At 49.9% G+C, this 12,786-nt stretch overlaps 1 protein-coding gene across 7 annotated transcripts in view; it reads left to right on the top strand.

Moving 5' to 3' along the window:
* The first annotated feature begins 1,040 nt into the window (after nt 1-1,040).
* Nucleotides 1,041-12,786, top strand: part of TBC1D2 (TBC1 domain family member 2) — a 50,337-nt gene continuing 38,591 nt past the window's right edge. For 3 of the 7 annotated variants that reach the window (XR_003211522.2, XM_025888439.2, XM_073876677.1), the window contains exons 1-4: nt 1,041-1,953; nt 5,934-6,053; nt 6,200-6,341; nt 10,934-11,081. Coding sequence is in view for 5 of the 7 variants with exons in the window: in XM_025888439.2 (XP_025744224.1) it covers nt 1,579-1,953; nt 5,934-6,053; nt 6,200-6,341; nt 10,934-11,081 (785 nt within the window). In the remaining 2 variants the exon portion in view is untranslated. Of the gene's footprint in view, nt 1,954-4,213; nt 4,421-5,933; nt 6,054-6,199; nt 6,342-10,933; nt 11,082-12,786 lie in introns of all 7 variants that reach the window. The other 4 variants (XR_012373547.1, XM_025888440.2, XM_025888443.2 and 1 more) reach the window with 3 other exon arrangements.

A 12,786-nucleotide genomic window follows, 5' to 3' on the forward strand; every position in this document is an offset into this window, starting at 1 on the left:
AAAATTTGGCTGCCCTCACCTGTTCACTCTTGGAAATGAACTTCTAATGGACTAAAAAATCCTATCAACTGTGCCCCCACACCCGCCAGAAGGTGGAGCTTCTTGTGGTGGAGACTCAGTGACTCTTATTCTGTTGAGGTAACTATAGCCACGAAATCTGGCAGAAACCATCTTAACTAACTGATGGAGGTTACCATCACCATATGCATATCACATAGCTGGGTATTATGAGGGGGGCACTTCCCCTCTGTGGTAGTCTCCCCCAAAACCTATCACCCCAGTCTATCATGAGAAAACACCAGACAACCCCAAATTCACAATATTCTACAAAATAGCTGAGCAGTACCCTTCAAAAATGTCAGGGTCATTTAAAAAAAAAAAAAAAAAACAAGGAAAAGCTGAAATATGTCATAGTTCACAGGAGACTAAGGGAACATGATGACCAAATGTGGAATCCTGGATTAGATCTTGGAATATTAGTGGGAAAACTCTTGAGTTTTTCAGTCGTAGGTCATATATTTGAAATTATAATTATCCTTTCAAATATCTAATATTATTTAGCTAGAAAAATCTAGAACAGGATATGCTATTTGTTTTATTAAGAAACTGTGAAACATTGTGTGCCAAGTATATTTCCATAGACATTTTTAAACTTCAGAAATAGATGTTGAATTTGATCACGTACCTTTTTAGAAAATATTAAAATACTTGTTTTTGCACTACAGATGTAATTTTTTTCTAGTTATTAAAATACCCCTACATCTCTAACTCCTTCTAGGTGTTCTATATAATTGTAAAACACTAGAACTGGTTTGCAAGTATTTTATTTAGTTTTTTGGCATCATCACTTAGCAGCAGCCGGGCCTGGGCGGCTCGCGGAGGGAGGCGAATAGGAGCTGGGGCAGATACACGGCAGTCCACCACGGTCAGCGAAGAGTCACCCGGGTGCTAAACGAACGCCAGATAAAAGCCTGCGGGAAGGGCCCCAGACTCGCGAGCGCCCAGAGCCGCGCCGGAAGTGGCGTCATCGAGCCGGCGTCCCTCTCAGCCAATGGCCGCGGGATGCGCCGTCCGAGGGTAACCCTCACCGCACCTGGGGGAAAAGGCGGACGCAAGAAATACCGTCCTTCTACGTTATGACGTGAGTTACCAAAGCAGCTTAGTTAGGGACAAGCGTCTCTTCCCGCTTCTCTGCCGCCAGTTAACCTAGCTCAATGACACCACGCCTTCAACCTGAGGGCCCGCTCATGCGCCGCAGCTGCCCTCACTAACGACGGCTGACAGGCGTGGAGTAAAAGCCGGAAGCAGGCGAGATGGGCGGTGCTGGCAGAGGGCGTGTCGAAGGCGTGGCCTGGCTGCCGTGAGCTCTGGAGGGGCGTGGCCAGCCGCCCCACCTGGGCTTTCAGTCAAAGGCGCACTTAACCGCAGCGGTCCGCCTTCTAGCCGTCTCCAGGGGGCGGGTCGCTACTGGCCCCGCCCCCGCCCATATTTCTTCCTCTTGGGAAGCACCCCTTGAGTCTCCGAGATTGGGCTGGAGCTGGCTGCTGACTTCCAGTACGTCGGCGGTCTCTAGCGGCGATGGAGGGCGCCCACGAGAAGCCCGCAGAGTCTAGCTCCTCCGTCCCCAGGTTCGAAGAGCCTGCCGGCTCGGCCGGAGCCCCCGAGGTATTGCCTCCGGAGGAGTCGGAGGGCTGCGCCCGTTCCTTGGACGCGGCCCCCAAGAAACTCTGTGGCTATCTAAGTAAATTTGGCGGCAAAGGGCCCATTCGGGGCTGGAAATCCCGCTGGTTCTTCTACGACGAGAAGAAATGTCACCTGTATTATTCGCGGACCGCGCAGGATGCCAATCCCTTGGACAGCATCGACCTCTCCAGTGCGGTCTTTGACTGCAAGGCGGACGCCGAGGAGGGGACTTTTGAAATCAAGACTCCCAGCCGGATTATTACTCTGAAGGTAAATGGGGCAGTTTTTTTAACTTGTCAGCCAGGGTGAGTTCCCAGGGCACGGCTGGGCACGTGTGGGTGGTCACGGTAAATTTACTGGAACAAGAATCACAGACCCGGATCTCCCCCAATGAACCCTGGGTGGCCAGGGTTTAGTGCATTCCAAAACGCAGTCACACCCATTTCCTCATTGGGCTCCCACGACAAAAGCTGGGATGATGTACCCATATTAGAATCAAGAAACTGAGTCTTGGTGAGATGAAGTGACCAGCCAGAGGTCATGCATCTCCAGAGTGGTGTAGCCCACACTTGAAATCCCTGAGTCTTTCTACCTCTCAGTACTGTATCAAAACTTACTTTTTGGTGTGCCTTAACAACGCAATTACCTTAACTTTCTTACTTGGGGCTGAAATATAGTCAAAATATGAACTGTGCAATCCTCTCGTAGCCGGGATTCTGAATCACTTTTCTTGACATTTTGGCCAAGAGGAGTGAATGCTGAGCAAACATAGGTGGGGATTGGGAGATAAAATACTTTGGTTTTTCAGTTCAGCCTAGAATGTTCATAGAAGGCATGTCTTAACGTGTTTTACCATCAGTACGTTTTGTTTTATTATCACCTTTAACTTAGAAAGCCTGAAACAGTGGAAAGGCCATGTGCTTTGAACTCAGACAGGCTTGGATTCAAATTCTACATCAGCTGCTTACTAGCTGTGTCACCCTGGGCAAATTACTTAACCTCTCAGAATCTAGGTAGTTTGTGAGATTTAAAACAAGGTGTGTAAGCATCTGGCACCTACAAATTGTTGAATTAATCCCAGCATCTAGATACAGCCTAGCACCTAGTGGGTGCTCAATAAATTCCTGTTTAATGAACCCACATGGTGATAGAACCAAGGTCATAATGTTCATGTCAAGAGGAGGTGCCCCAGAACTTGAGTGGAAAGACAAATCTGGGCTAAGAGTTCTGGGATTCACACCCATCAGAGAAGACTCCCGGCCCCACCCCATCTTCTGCCCCTTCACCCCCACTCCCAGCCAACTGGTCATCTATTGAGCCTCTGGATGTAGCCCATAGTTTCAGTTCCCCTTTAATGGCTGGGCTTGGCTGGTGACCAGGCTGGGAAAATCAGATAAAATAAGGCAAACCTGGAATTCCAGGCCAGGGAAGGCAGGCATTTCAGAGGTCATGTAGGTTATGGGTCATGTGTCCCCTCCCACACCGGCTGAGTGCTGTCTACTGGATCTCCAACACATGTCTTTTACTGTTCCCTTGATCTGTGTTTGTGTCTGGCTCTGTGCTAAGCACTGGGGCATGGAGCCAAATCATATCTGCCCCCAGGTTCTCAAACAGCTTACAGTCTGATAAGGGAACTGAGGGAAACTGGCACACACAGTGAAATGTTCTGTAGAGATGCTAAGTCTGTACCAGCAAAGTGTGGTTCTACTGAGCAGAAGGGTCCACCCAGGAGGGAAGCACAGAGGAGGAGATGACATCTGAGGCCTGAAAAAGGGATTTGGTTTTCTACGAGCAGACAAGAGGGAGAAGGGTATTCCTGGCCACAAGAGCCCCATGGGCAAAGACAGGAAACATGATACAGCCCAGAGTGTCCTGGCCAGTCACAGGAGCCTGGGGTACAGAGGGGCCCAAAAGATGGAGTGGGAGAGCAGGGGCCGAAGCATAGGGCGTTTGTGAGTTAGGCCTGGGAGCTTGGACTTTGTCCTGTGGGCTGTGGGAAATTGTCAAAGAGCTTTAAGCAAGGAAGCTCTGTGAGATTAGAATGTTTAGAAGGCTCAATGTGGCTGTTGGGTAGAGAAAAACTTAGAAGGCAAGGCTGCTGGTCAGGGAGTCCACCAGGAGGTGATCGGGAGAGAATGGTGAGTGAGCTAGAGCTGTGACGGGGGGAGGGAAATAAAATGGGGGTGACTAGGGATGTGAGGGAGGAGGAATACAAAGGAGGAGTCGGGGTGGCTGACTGTCCAGCTGGGCCGGTCACGACTGAGGGAGCCCAGGATGGGGAGGCCGTAGGACACCCACTCAGTAGACTCAAGTTCCAAGAGGATGGGACCATGACACGTATAGTAGGTGCTTAATATACACTTGTCCAGTGAATTAATAAAATGGGGCATTTGGGTATGGGCTGGAGCTTGTCAGCACAAGGTATTGGTGAAGGCCTGGGAGGGGCTGAGGGTCTCTCAGTGAGAGTGTATAGAATGAGAAGACTGGTGGGCATCATTTTATTTTATCTTACGTGGTACCTCTCTGACAGGCCTAGGGCCTCTTTCATGGAACCCCCTGGCCTCTTGCACACCTTACCTGTGGACCACTCAGAAGGGGGAACCTGCCCTGGTAGCCGCATAGCCTGCCGCCTGCTGCTATTCTCACATGGCCTTGTTGGCAGCTCTGTGAGGCTCACCATCCACTCCCAGCCAGCTTCCTAGCTTCCTTGGCCCAACTGATCCCAGGCCTTCTCTAGGTAAGCCACAGCCTCCAGGCCGTAAATGACCACAAAGCTGTGGTCTAAAGGGGGAGATCCAGGTTCTGGGACCAGCTCCACCACCACCTGCCTGAGCAACTTCAGAGCCTTAGTTCTCCATCTGTAGAAGGGCTGGTCCCTCCTGGAGGATCCAGCAACAGAATAGATGGGAAAGTAGGTATTTGGATCATCCAGGGAGACTAATGACCATCATCAACCATTGCCTTGTTTGGGGTACCTGAAGGGTGCCTCTGTGTTATTACTGTGTGCATATGGCTTTCCAGTCCCCAGTCATATCCATGATTTTGGTGCATCCGCAGAACAGAGGAGGGATTCTCTCCATTTCATGAAAAGTTTTTTAAGATTCCTGGACCCAATTCCAATGTGGGACATGGAGGGTCCCCCTACCCCTGCCCCCCAACAACACCAAGCAGTTCTCTGTCTCTCTCTCTGGGTAGGCTCCATGCTCAATGTAGGGCTCAAACTCACAACTCTGAGATCAAGAGTTGTGTGCTCTACTAACTGAGCCAGTCACGCACCCCCAACTCAATTCTAACACTGTCTACCCAGAGACAGCATCAGATTCCACAGGTTAAGGGCTTAGTCCTATAAGACTTCCCCCACACCTCGCTTCAGATGCCAGTGGCAAGCTCCAGACTGTTACTTGTGTGTCTGACAACCAGCTACAGATTGGAGTTTCCAATGACCTCCTCCTCAAGTTCCATTAGTCTGCTAGAGTGGCTCCCAGAACTCAGGGAAACACTTATATTCACCAGTTTATTAAAGGATGTGAGAAAGGATACCAGTCAACAGGTGGATGAAGAGATGCACAGGGCAAGGTCTGGGGAAGGGCAGGAGTGTCCACGCCCACTCCAGGTACACCAGTCTCCCCACATTTCCATGTTCACCAGCCCAGAAGCTCTCCAAACCCAGTCCTTTGGGTTTTTAGGGAGGCTTCATTACATAGTCATGTTGACTAAGTCATTGACCATTCTTCCATTCAACCTCCAGCCCCTCTCCCCTCCTGGGAGGGAGGCGGATGGGACTGAAAGTCCAAGCCTAATCATATGATTGATTCTCCTGGCAACCAGCCCCCCCATCATTAGGTTACCTAAGGGCTTTCCAAGAGTTACCGTGTTAAAACAAGAAAAGTCACCTTTATCGCCCTTATCCCAGGAAATTCTAAGGGATTTAGGAGCTGTGAGCCAGAAAGCATGGACAAAGATCAAATACATATGAAAAATATAGTTTTGGTCATTTGAATGACCAGATATATGTTTCTTATAAATCACAATATCACAGTCAGTTAAGACATTACGATGTCACACAGGGAGATGGTAATGGTGCCAGGCTCCCCTCCACCCCAAGACTTTCAAAGCTCTCTCCCTGTCTCTTACCACCCCCAATGCCCTTGTCCAGTGAGCCCATTTTGAGCGCCTGCAGTGTGTCAGCTACTGTGCTGGGCGCTTCACCTTCCTTACCTCACTGCGTCCTCCTAACTGCCCCATGACAGGAGTGCTCTTGCCATCATAGCACAGATGAGGAAACTGAGCCCAGAAAGGCTAAGGAACCTCAGGGTTTGGGACCGGATCCTGATTCTCTTCTGTGGCCAAGAGCGGGTGCTGTTTCAGAGGTGGGTGCCCATCGGCTGTGACAGTTTTTTTTGTTTTTCTTTCTGGGAGGGAGAGAATTACCAAGCCTCCTGGGACCTTCCCTCGTCGCAGACCCAGTGCCACGTGAGGGCACAGGGCCATACCAATTAACCCTTGTGCTTCTCAGGCCTCCACCAAGCAAGTGATGGTGTACTGGCTGCAGCAGCTGCAGATGAAGCGCTGGGAGTTCCACAGCAGCCCGCCTGCACCTCCCGCCGTCCCCGACGCCGCCCTGGCTGCCAACGGGCCTACCCTGCGCCTCGAGCTAGGTACCCAGTGGGTTTGCCTCCTGCCCGCACCCCCAGGGCTCGTGATGACCAAGCCTTCCCCCTCCTGTTGGGAGTGAGTGGGAGGAGCCTCTGCTAAAGAAGCAAAGAACCAGGGGGGTGAGTCAGGATCAGTTAGGACACAGTGTAGCCTCAAGGGCAGGAATAGGGGCTCTGAGGCAAGGACGTCTGGGTTCAAATCCTAATCCTGTGTGCTTAGTCTTTCTGAGCTTCAGCTTCCTTCCATGTAAAATGAGCTTCATAAGTCATACCCACTTCTTGGGGTTATTATGAGCACTCAGTGAATCCATGCACCTGGAGTGGTTGAAACAAGGCCTGCACGTTGTCCGAGCTCAGGAAACGGCAGCTGCTAGTTCCATGACGGTTATGGGAAGTTCTGGAGAAATGAAACTCGCACAGGGTTGCTGTGAGGAAGGTTAGTGAAAAATGCAGCTATTGTTGCTGTTCTGACACATAGGCTTTTTTGCTGCGAGTTGGGTAGCGCAGTGGTTTTATCCGTAGTGGTCCCGTAAGCAGAATCCTTCACCCCTACGTGGGCCGCAAAGGAAGTTTCTCGGTCCCAAGTCCTAGGACACCCTCAGCGTGGAGGAGTCCTGGAGATAATACCCTCCCACCCCACGCTGGGGCGCGGCTGGCAGTGTGCTTGGCAGGTTGAGAATCGGGACAGAGCACCCCCGCTGCCCCCGTAAGAGCTTGGAACCTTGTCGCAGTTCCGTTCCTCGCTGCGGCGTGGTAACAGGGAGGCCGAAGAGGCCAGGGCACGACTGGTGGCCAGGCGCCTCTAGACCTCTGTACCTGGGTGTTCTACCTGTGCCAGACCAAGCTCATCTGCCCTTGACCCTCTGCTCCCCCAGTTTCCTTCCCCTCGTGAAATGGCCCTTCATTTACCAGGTTGCTGCCGAACAGGGCGCCGCCCTCACCCCTTGCCCCTTCGGCAGTCTCGGTGGTGAGCCAAGCCGGTCTGTCACTGTGCTGGCTGTGCCTGCCCTCCAGCCCCTGCTCGCTGCCAGTGCCCCGGGTCAGGCCCCGGCTCCTAGCCAGAAAGCCCCAGCAGCCTCCTCAGCCCTGGCCCGTGTCCCATGTCGCGGTGGCCTGCCAGCTCGGACCCATCCTCCCCGCTGCGGCCCGAGTGGGCTTTCTGAAATGAGTGCTGGAGCCCTGTCCCCTCGCAAGGCCCCCCACCACATCCCAGGCCCAGCCTTTCAGCACAGTGCTCAGGGCTCGTCCTCTCTTGCCTCACCTCTGCCTGCTCCCCCCAGTGCCTGCCTCGTGCTGTGAGCTTCAGCAGCACCAGAAGTGTGTCTGCCTGGCAAATTCCTGCTTGTTCTTTATAGCCACGCTCCAGTGTTGCCTCCTGCTCTTGCCAGCCTCCCCTTGGAAGCCCCCCAGCACTCTGCCAGCTGGACTCTGTATGAGGCCTCAACACTTCGTTCACATGGTTCTAACAAGGCCTGTCACGTTGTGTTCTCATTTAGCATCCTTCTCAGTCTCTGCCCTCAGGGATGGGGGCCATGTCTTTGTCACTTATGTCCCTGGTACCGGGTGCCCTGCCTGGTACATTGGATATTTTTGAGCGAATGCACTGGATTTTATTATTAAATGATGAAGGGAACGTAAAACCCTTAGCCTAATGCCAGGCACATAGTAATTGCTCAGTGCATAGTAGCTGTCCTAATAAGGTGGTTATTACGTGTGTACACGTACAGTACTACTCTTAAAATAACGGCTGTTGTTTAGTGTTAATGTTAATAATAATCATCAGTCATTTCCTCCAAGAACCTTCTGGGTGTTTCATGCTTGTAAGGGCTTTCTTTGGGGAAGGGTTTGTTTGTGCTTCTGTACTTCCATTCCACCCTCCAGTCCCCATCTGCCAGAGAGCCAGACAGCCCTGGCTGAGTTCAGAACTGTAGCCTGAGTCAGCATAATTGCTGGAGATCAGCCTCAAATTAGAAGCAATGAGACACTCTCCTGATAACCGAATTCTTGTATGTCTGGAACTGAAATTGGAACTGCAGTGGCATTGGGATCCCACAGGTTCTTCTACTGTGCTGAACCCTGTCCAAGCTCTTGAGTTCTGTGGCTTTGGTTTAGCACACCTAGTGGGCCTCTTCTGGGCCAGCCCCTGCTGGGGACATGGTGGGGAGGCCGTTGTTCAAGGAGGACACGGGTGGGAGACGCAGGAAGCTGGGATGTGGGCTTCTCCTGAAACGCTTCTCTTCCCACAGCAAGCCTTCACCCTCCCCGACCAGGTCCCTGCAAAACCTTCCCCAGCCCACCAGAAAGACGTGCCTGCACTTGTGAGCAAGCTGGGGGGCCCTGGATTAGCTGTCTGGAGCAGGTTGCCCCACCTCCAGTCTCCACCCTTCCTGGGAGGAAGCAAAGCCTGCTCCTAGAGCAGTGAAAACCAACTGACTCACATCTGACTTTGAGTCACAGACATTTCATCTTCTAAAAAGTGTCCTATCGCTGCTGTTGAGCAATCTGCAAGGCATGTTCTCTTCTCTACAGCTTTTAAACGTTTACACCTTTATTTTCTGCTTTACCAAAACATTGGTCTCCACAAGAGCTGAGAAAGATCAAGGGCAAACCAATTTATAATTTATATGTGTTGCCCAAGTAGGACCCAATTTACATTAAATAGCACTCTTGTAATTATATATTATCATAAAAATATGCATACCACTTACACTGTTCTAACACTTTACACGCATCACGTTATCTAATCCTCACATCAATGTTATAAGGTAGTGTTGTTCCCATCTTACAGAAGAGGAAAATGAGGCCCCCAGAGGCCAAGGGAGCTGTTCAAAGTCACAGAGCAAGAAAATGTCAGCACTGAAATTTGAACCCTAGTCTGCAGGCTCACAACCCTCTCCTCGTGCTGAGGAAGCACCTGCCATGTCCAGGGCCCGGCCGGGAAGTGACCTGCTGGCCCAGGCCCCTTTCACGGGGCAGTGACTTCCTACTGGTGATAGAGCAGTGCCTGCAGCTCAGGCAAAGGGGGGATTACAAATAAACGCTGCCGAAAATTCCGTGTGTGGTCTGCTCACTGAGTGTATTTCTCCTCACTGAGGGTATGACCCAGACCAGAGCCTTGGGTCATCAGTTGTGTTTCCTGCAGGAAGTGCTGACCTTCACTGTGGCGTCACCACCGTAGCTGTCCCTTGAAGACCTCCGTGCACTGGGGGCTAGTGCCTTCCGGGGCAGCCCCTCCCTTCTTGGAACCATCTGCCTGTCACAAAGCCTGCTCTGACAAGCCACGTAGTTTTAGTGGCAAAGCAAGGAACTGTGAGTGCACGGCTCGGCTGCCGGCTGTGTGACCCTGGCCACCAGAAGCCTTCTGAGCCACTGTTTCCTCCCTGGTGAATCCAACCAGCGGTGACATTTATTGCCAAGGCTTAGTTGGTATGACCTCAAAGGAGGTTTAGGGCCACAGGTGGAAGTTAAAACAGATGTTGTCAGTTACGGGAAGTACTTGCCAAAACATTAAAATCTGAGACAAAGTGTACATGTTTTTGCTCTGAATGAGGGAGAATAAAGATGGTTAAAGTATTGATAAACCAGAAGACCTTAATTATTTTGAATCAACTCAAAGTCTGGGTTAAAGACTACTTTTGGAAAGATGCAAGTCCACAGAATGGGGCTTTATGGTTTTCTAAATATGTTCATACCCTTGACCTCTGCAGGAGACAGGGTGGGGAGTATCCTTCCCATTTTAAAAATGTGGAACCTGAGGCCAGAAGAGAAAATGTGATTTCCAGCCTGCTCATAGCACCCTTCCAACAGAACCATGATTTGGCTTCAGGTCTTCCAACTCCACAGCTGTAGCCCAGATTCCTTGGGGCTTCAGTTGAATCCCCCAGAGGGCCCTGTGGGTCCAGCCAGATGAGATCCCCTCTTAGCACTCCCCTGCCCATTTGTCCTTCCGAGCCTTGTCTCCTCTGGTCCCTCCCGGCATCCTCAGCTCTGGGTCTGGAACCCCTTGCTGCTGCCTGTACTTACACACCCAGAAAGATCCTCCCTCACTCCTTCGGCAGGTCAAAATCTTTTCCTGCCCTCTAGGCCCTGCTCCAGTGCCCTTCCTCCAGGATCATGGAGGATCATGCCTATTCCTTGTGTTCTTAAGCATTCTTCATTAGCATCCTTTTAAACAGCTGAATAATATTCTGTTTTCTGAGGACGTCGTGATTTATTTAACCTCTCCCCAGATCTTTACTTCCAGTTTGAGGGAGTTATTTCCAGGTTGAGGCCAGACAGGGCCAGGATGAACCTCTTGGCTCATAAAGTTTTATCTGCATATCAGGTAACTTTTCGGATGGATTCTCAGAGGTAGAAGTATCTGCAGTTCTGCATATTTTAACGGAGTTTTCAGGAAGACTTTCTCAGCAAGATGCATCATTTTCCTGGGAGAACATTTGATGAAAAGCCTGCCTCTTTGGCTGCTCTTAACCTACAAGGAAGGCTTCCTCGGGCAGCCCCCGACTCCCACCTGGGAGCTGAGCCTGTAGCACCTCTGTCTAGTGTGTCCAAGTGCAGTGACCCAAGTGGATGACTGCCCTTTTCTTCTTCCCCAGAGCAAGAGGAAGCAGAGCTGGAGGACTTCCTGTGCCCTGTGCAAACGCCCCCCGGGCTTGTGGGTGTGGCGGCTGCCTTGCAGCCCGTGCCTGCCATGCCCTTGGCCCTTCAGAATATTTCCCTCAAGCATCTTGGAACTGAAATACAGTAAGTACGGTGGGACTGAAGGGCTGGCCAAGCTTCACACAGCCCCTTCTTTGGAGCTTACAATGATCTGTTGTGATCCCTGCAGGGAGGCGGGCCTGGGGAGAAGGTTAGGGGCTTCATTTTTAATTCATCACATCATTACTTTAAAATATTACATTTGTTGTTCTGACTTTTGAAAGTAGTGCATATTCTTTTTTTTTATTTTTTTTTTAAGATTTTATTTATTTGAGGGGCGCCTGGGTGGCTCAGTCGTTAAGCGTCTGCCTTCAGCTCGGGTCATGATCCCAGGGTCCTGGATTGAGCCCCGCACTGGGCTCCCTGCTCAGCGGGAAGCCTGCTTCTCCCTTTCCCACTCCCCCCAGCTTGCGTTCCTGCTCTTGCTGTGTCTCTCTGTGTCAAAAAAATGAACAAAATCTTTTTTTTAAAGATCTTATTTGAGAGAGTGAGAGAGCGAGAGAGAGTGGGGTGAGGGGCAGAGGGAGAAGCAGACTCCCCGCTGAGCAGGGAGCCTGATGCGGGACTTGATCCCGGGACTCCAGGATCATGACCTGAGCCAAGGGCAGATGCTTAACTGACTGAGCCACCCAGGCACCCCAAGGTAGTGCATGTTCTTTGTAGGAAATTAGAAACATCTCGAAATGTACAGATTTTCAATTACCCATGATCCTATCACCCAGAGAGCATTCTTAGCATTTGGTATATCTCTTTCCTCTGCATTTTCTATATACATATATGCATAACTGAGATCATACTGAATGTAACATGATAATGGCATCACAAGTGTCTTCATATGGGAAACGCATCAAATTATTCACTTTTTTTTCCAGAGTGACTGTATGCAACCCACTTTTTAAAATTTTTTTTACATAAGTTTTATTTTATTTTCATCATGATAGGTGTACTCTTAAATCTCCATCACCTATTTCACCCATTCCCCCACCCAGCTCCCTTCTGGCAACCACCAGTTTGTTCTCTAGAGTTAAGAGTCTTTTTCTTGGTTTGCCTCTCCTCTCTCTCTCTCTTTTTTCCTTTGTTCATTTGTTTTGTTCTTAAATTCCACATATGAATGAGATCATATGGTATCTTTCTTTGATGATTTATTTCGCTTAGCATTATATTCTCTCGCTCCATCCATGTTGTTGCAAATGGCAAGCTTTCATTCTCTTTATGGCTGAGTAATATTCCATTGTGTATATATACCACATCTTCTTAATCCATTCATCTGTCAATGGACGCTTGGTCTGCTTCGATAATTTGGCTATTGTAAATAATGCTACAATAAGCATAGAGGTGCATGTATCCCTTTGAATTAGAGTTTTTGTATTTTTTGGGTAAATACCCAGTAGTGTGATTACTAGATTGTAGGGTAGTTCTATAATTTTTTAATTTTTTGAGGAACCTCATTACTGTTTTCCAGAGTGAGTACACCAGATCACATTCCCACCAATGGTGCAGGAGGGTTCTATTTTCTCCACATCCTTACCGACACTTGTTGTTTCCTGTGTTGTTAATTTTAGCCATTCTGACAGGTGTGAGGTGATACCTCATTGTAGTTTTGGTTTGCATTTCCCTGCTGATAAGTGATGTTGGGCATCTTTTCATGTGTCTATTGGCCATCTGGATGTCTTCTTTGAAGAAATGTCTGTTCGTGTCTTCTGTCATTTTTAAGAGGATTATTTGGTTTTGGGGTGTTGAGTGGTATCAG

The sequence above is a fragment of the Callorhinus ursinus genome, unplaced genomic scaffold (genome assembly GCF_003265705.2).
Source record: "Callorhinus ursinus isolate GAN/ISIS: 27379988/994484 unplaced genomic scaffold, GSC_fseal_2.0 scaffold24, whole genome shotgun sequence".
NCBI classification, from domain to species: domain Eukaryota; kingdom Metazoa; phylum Chordata; class Mammalia; order Carnivora; family Otariidae; genus Callorhinus; species Callorhinus ursinus.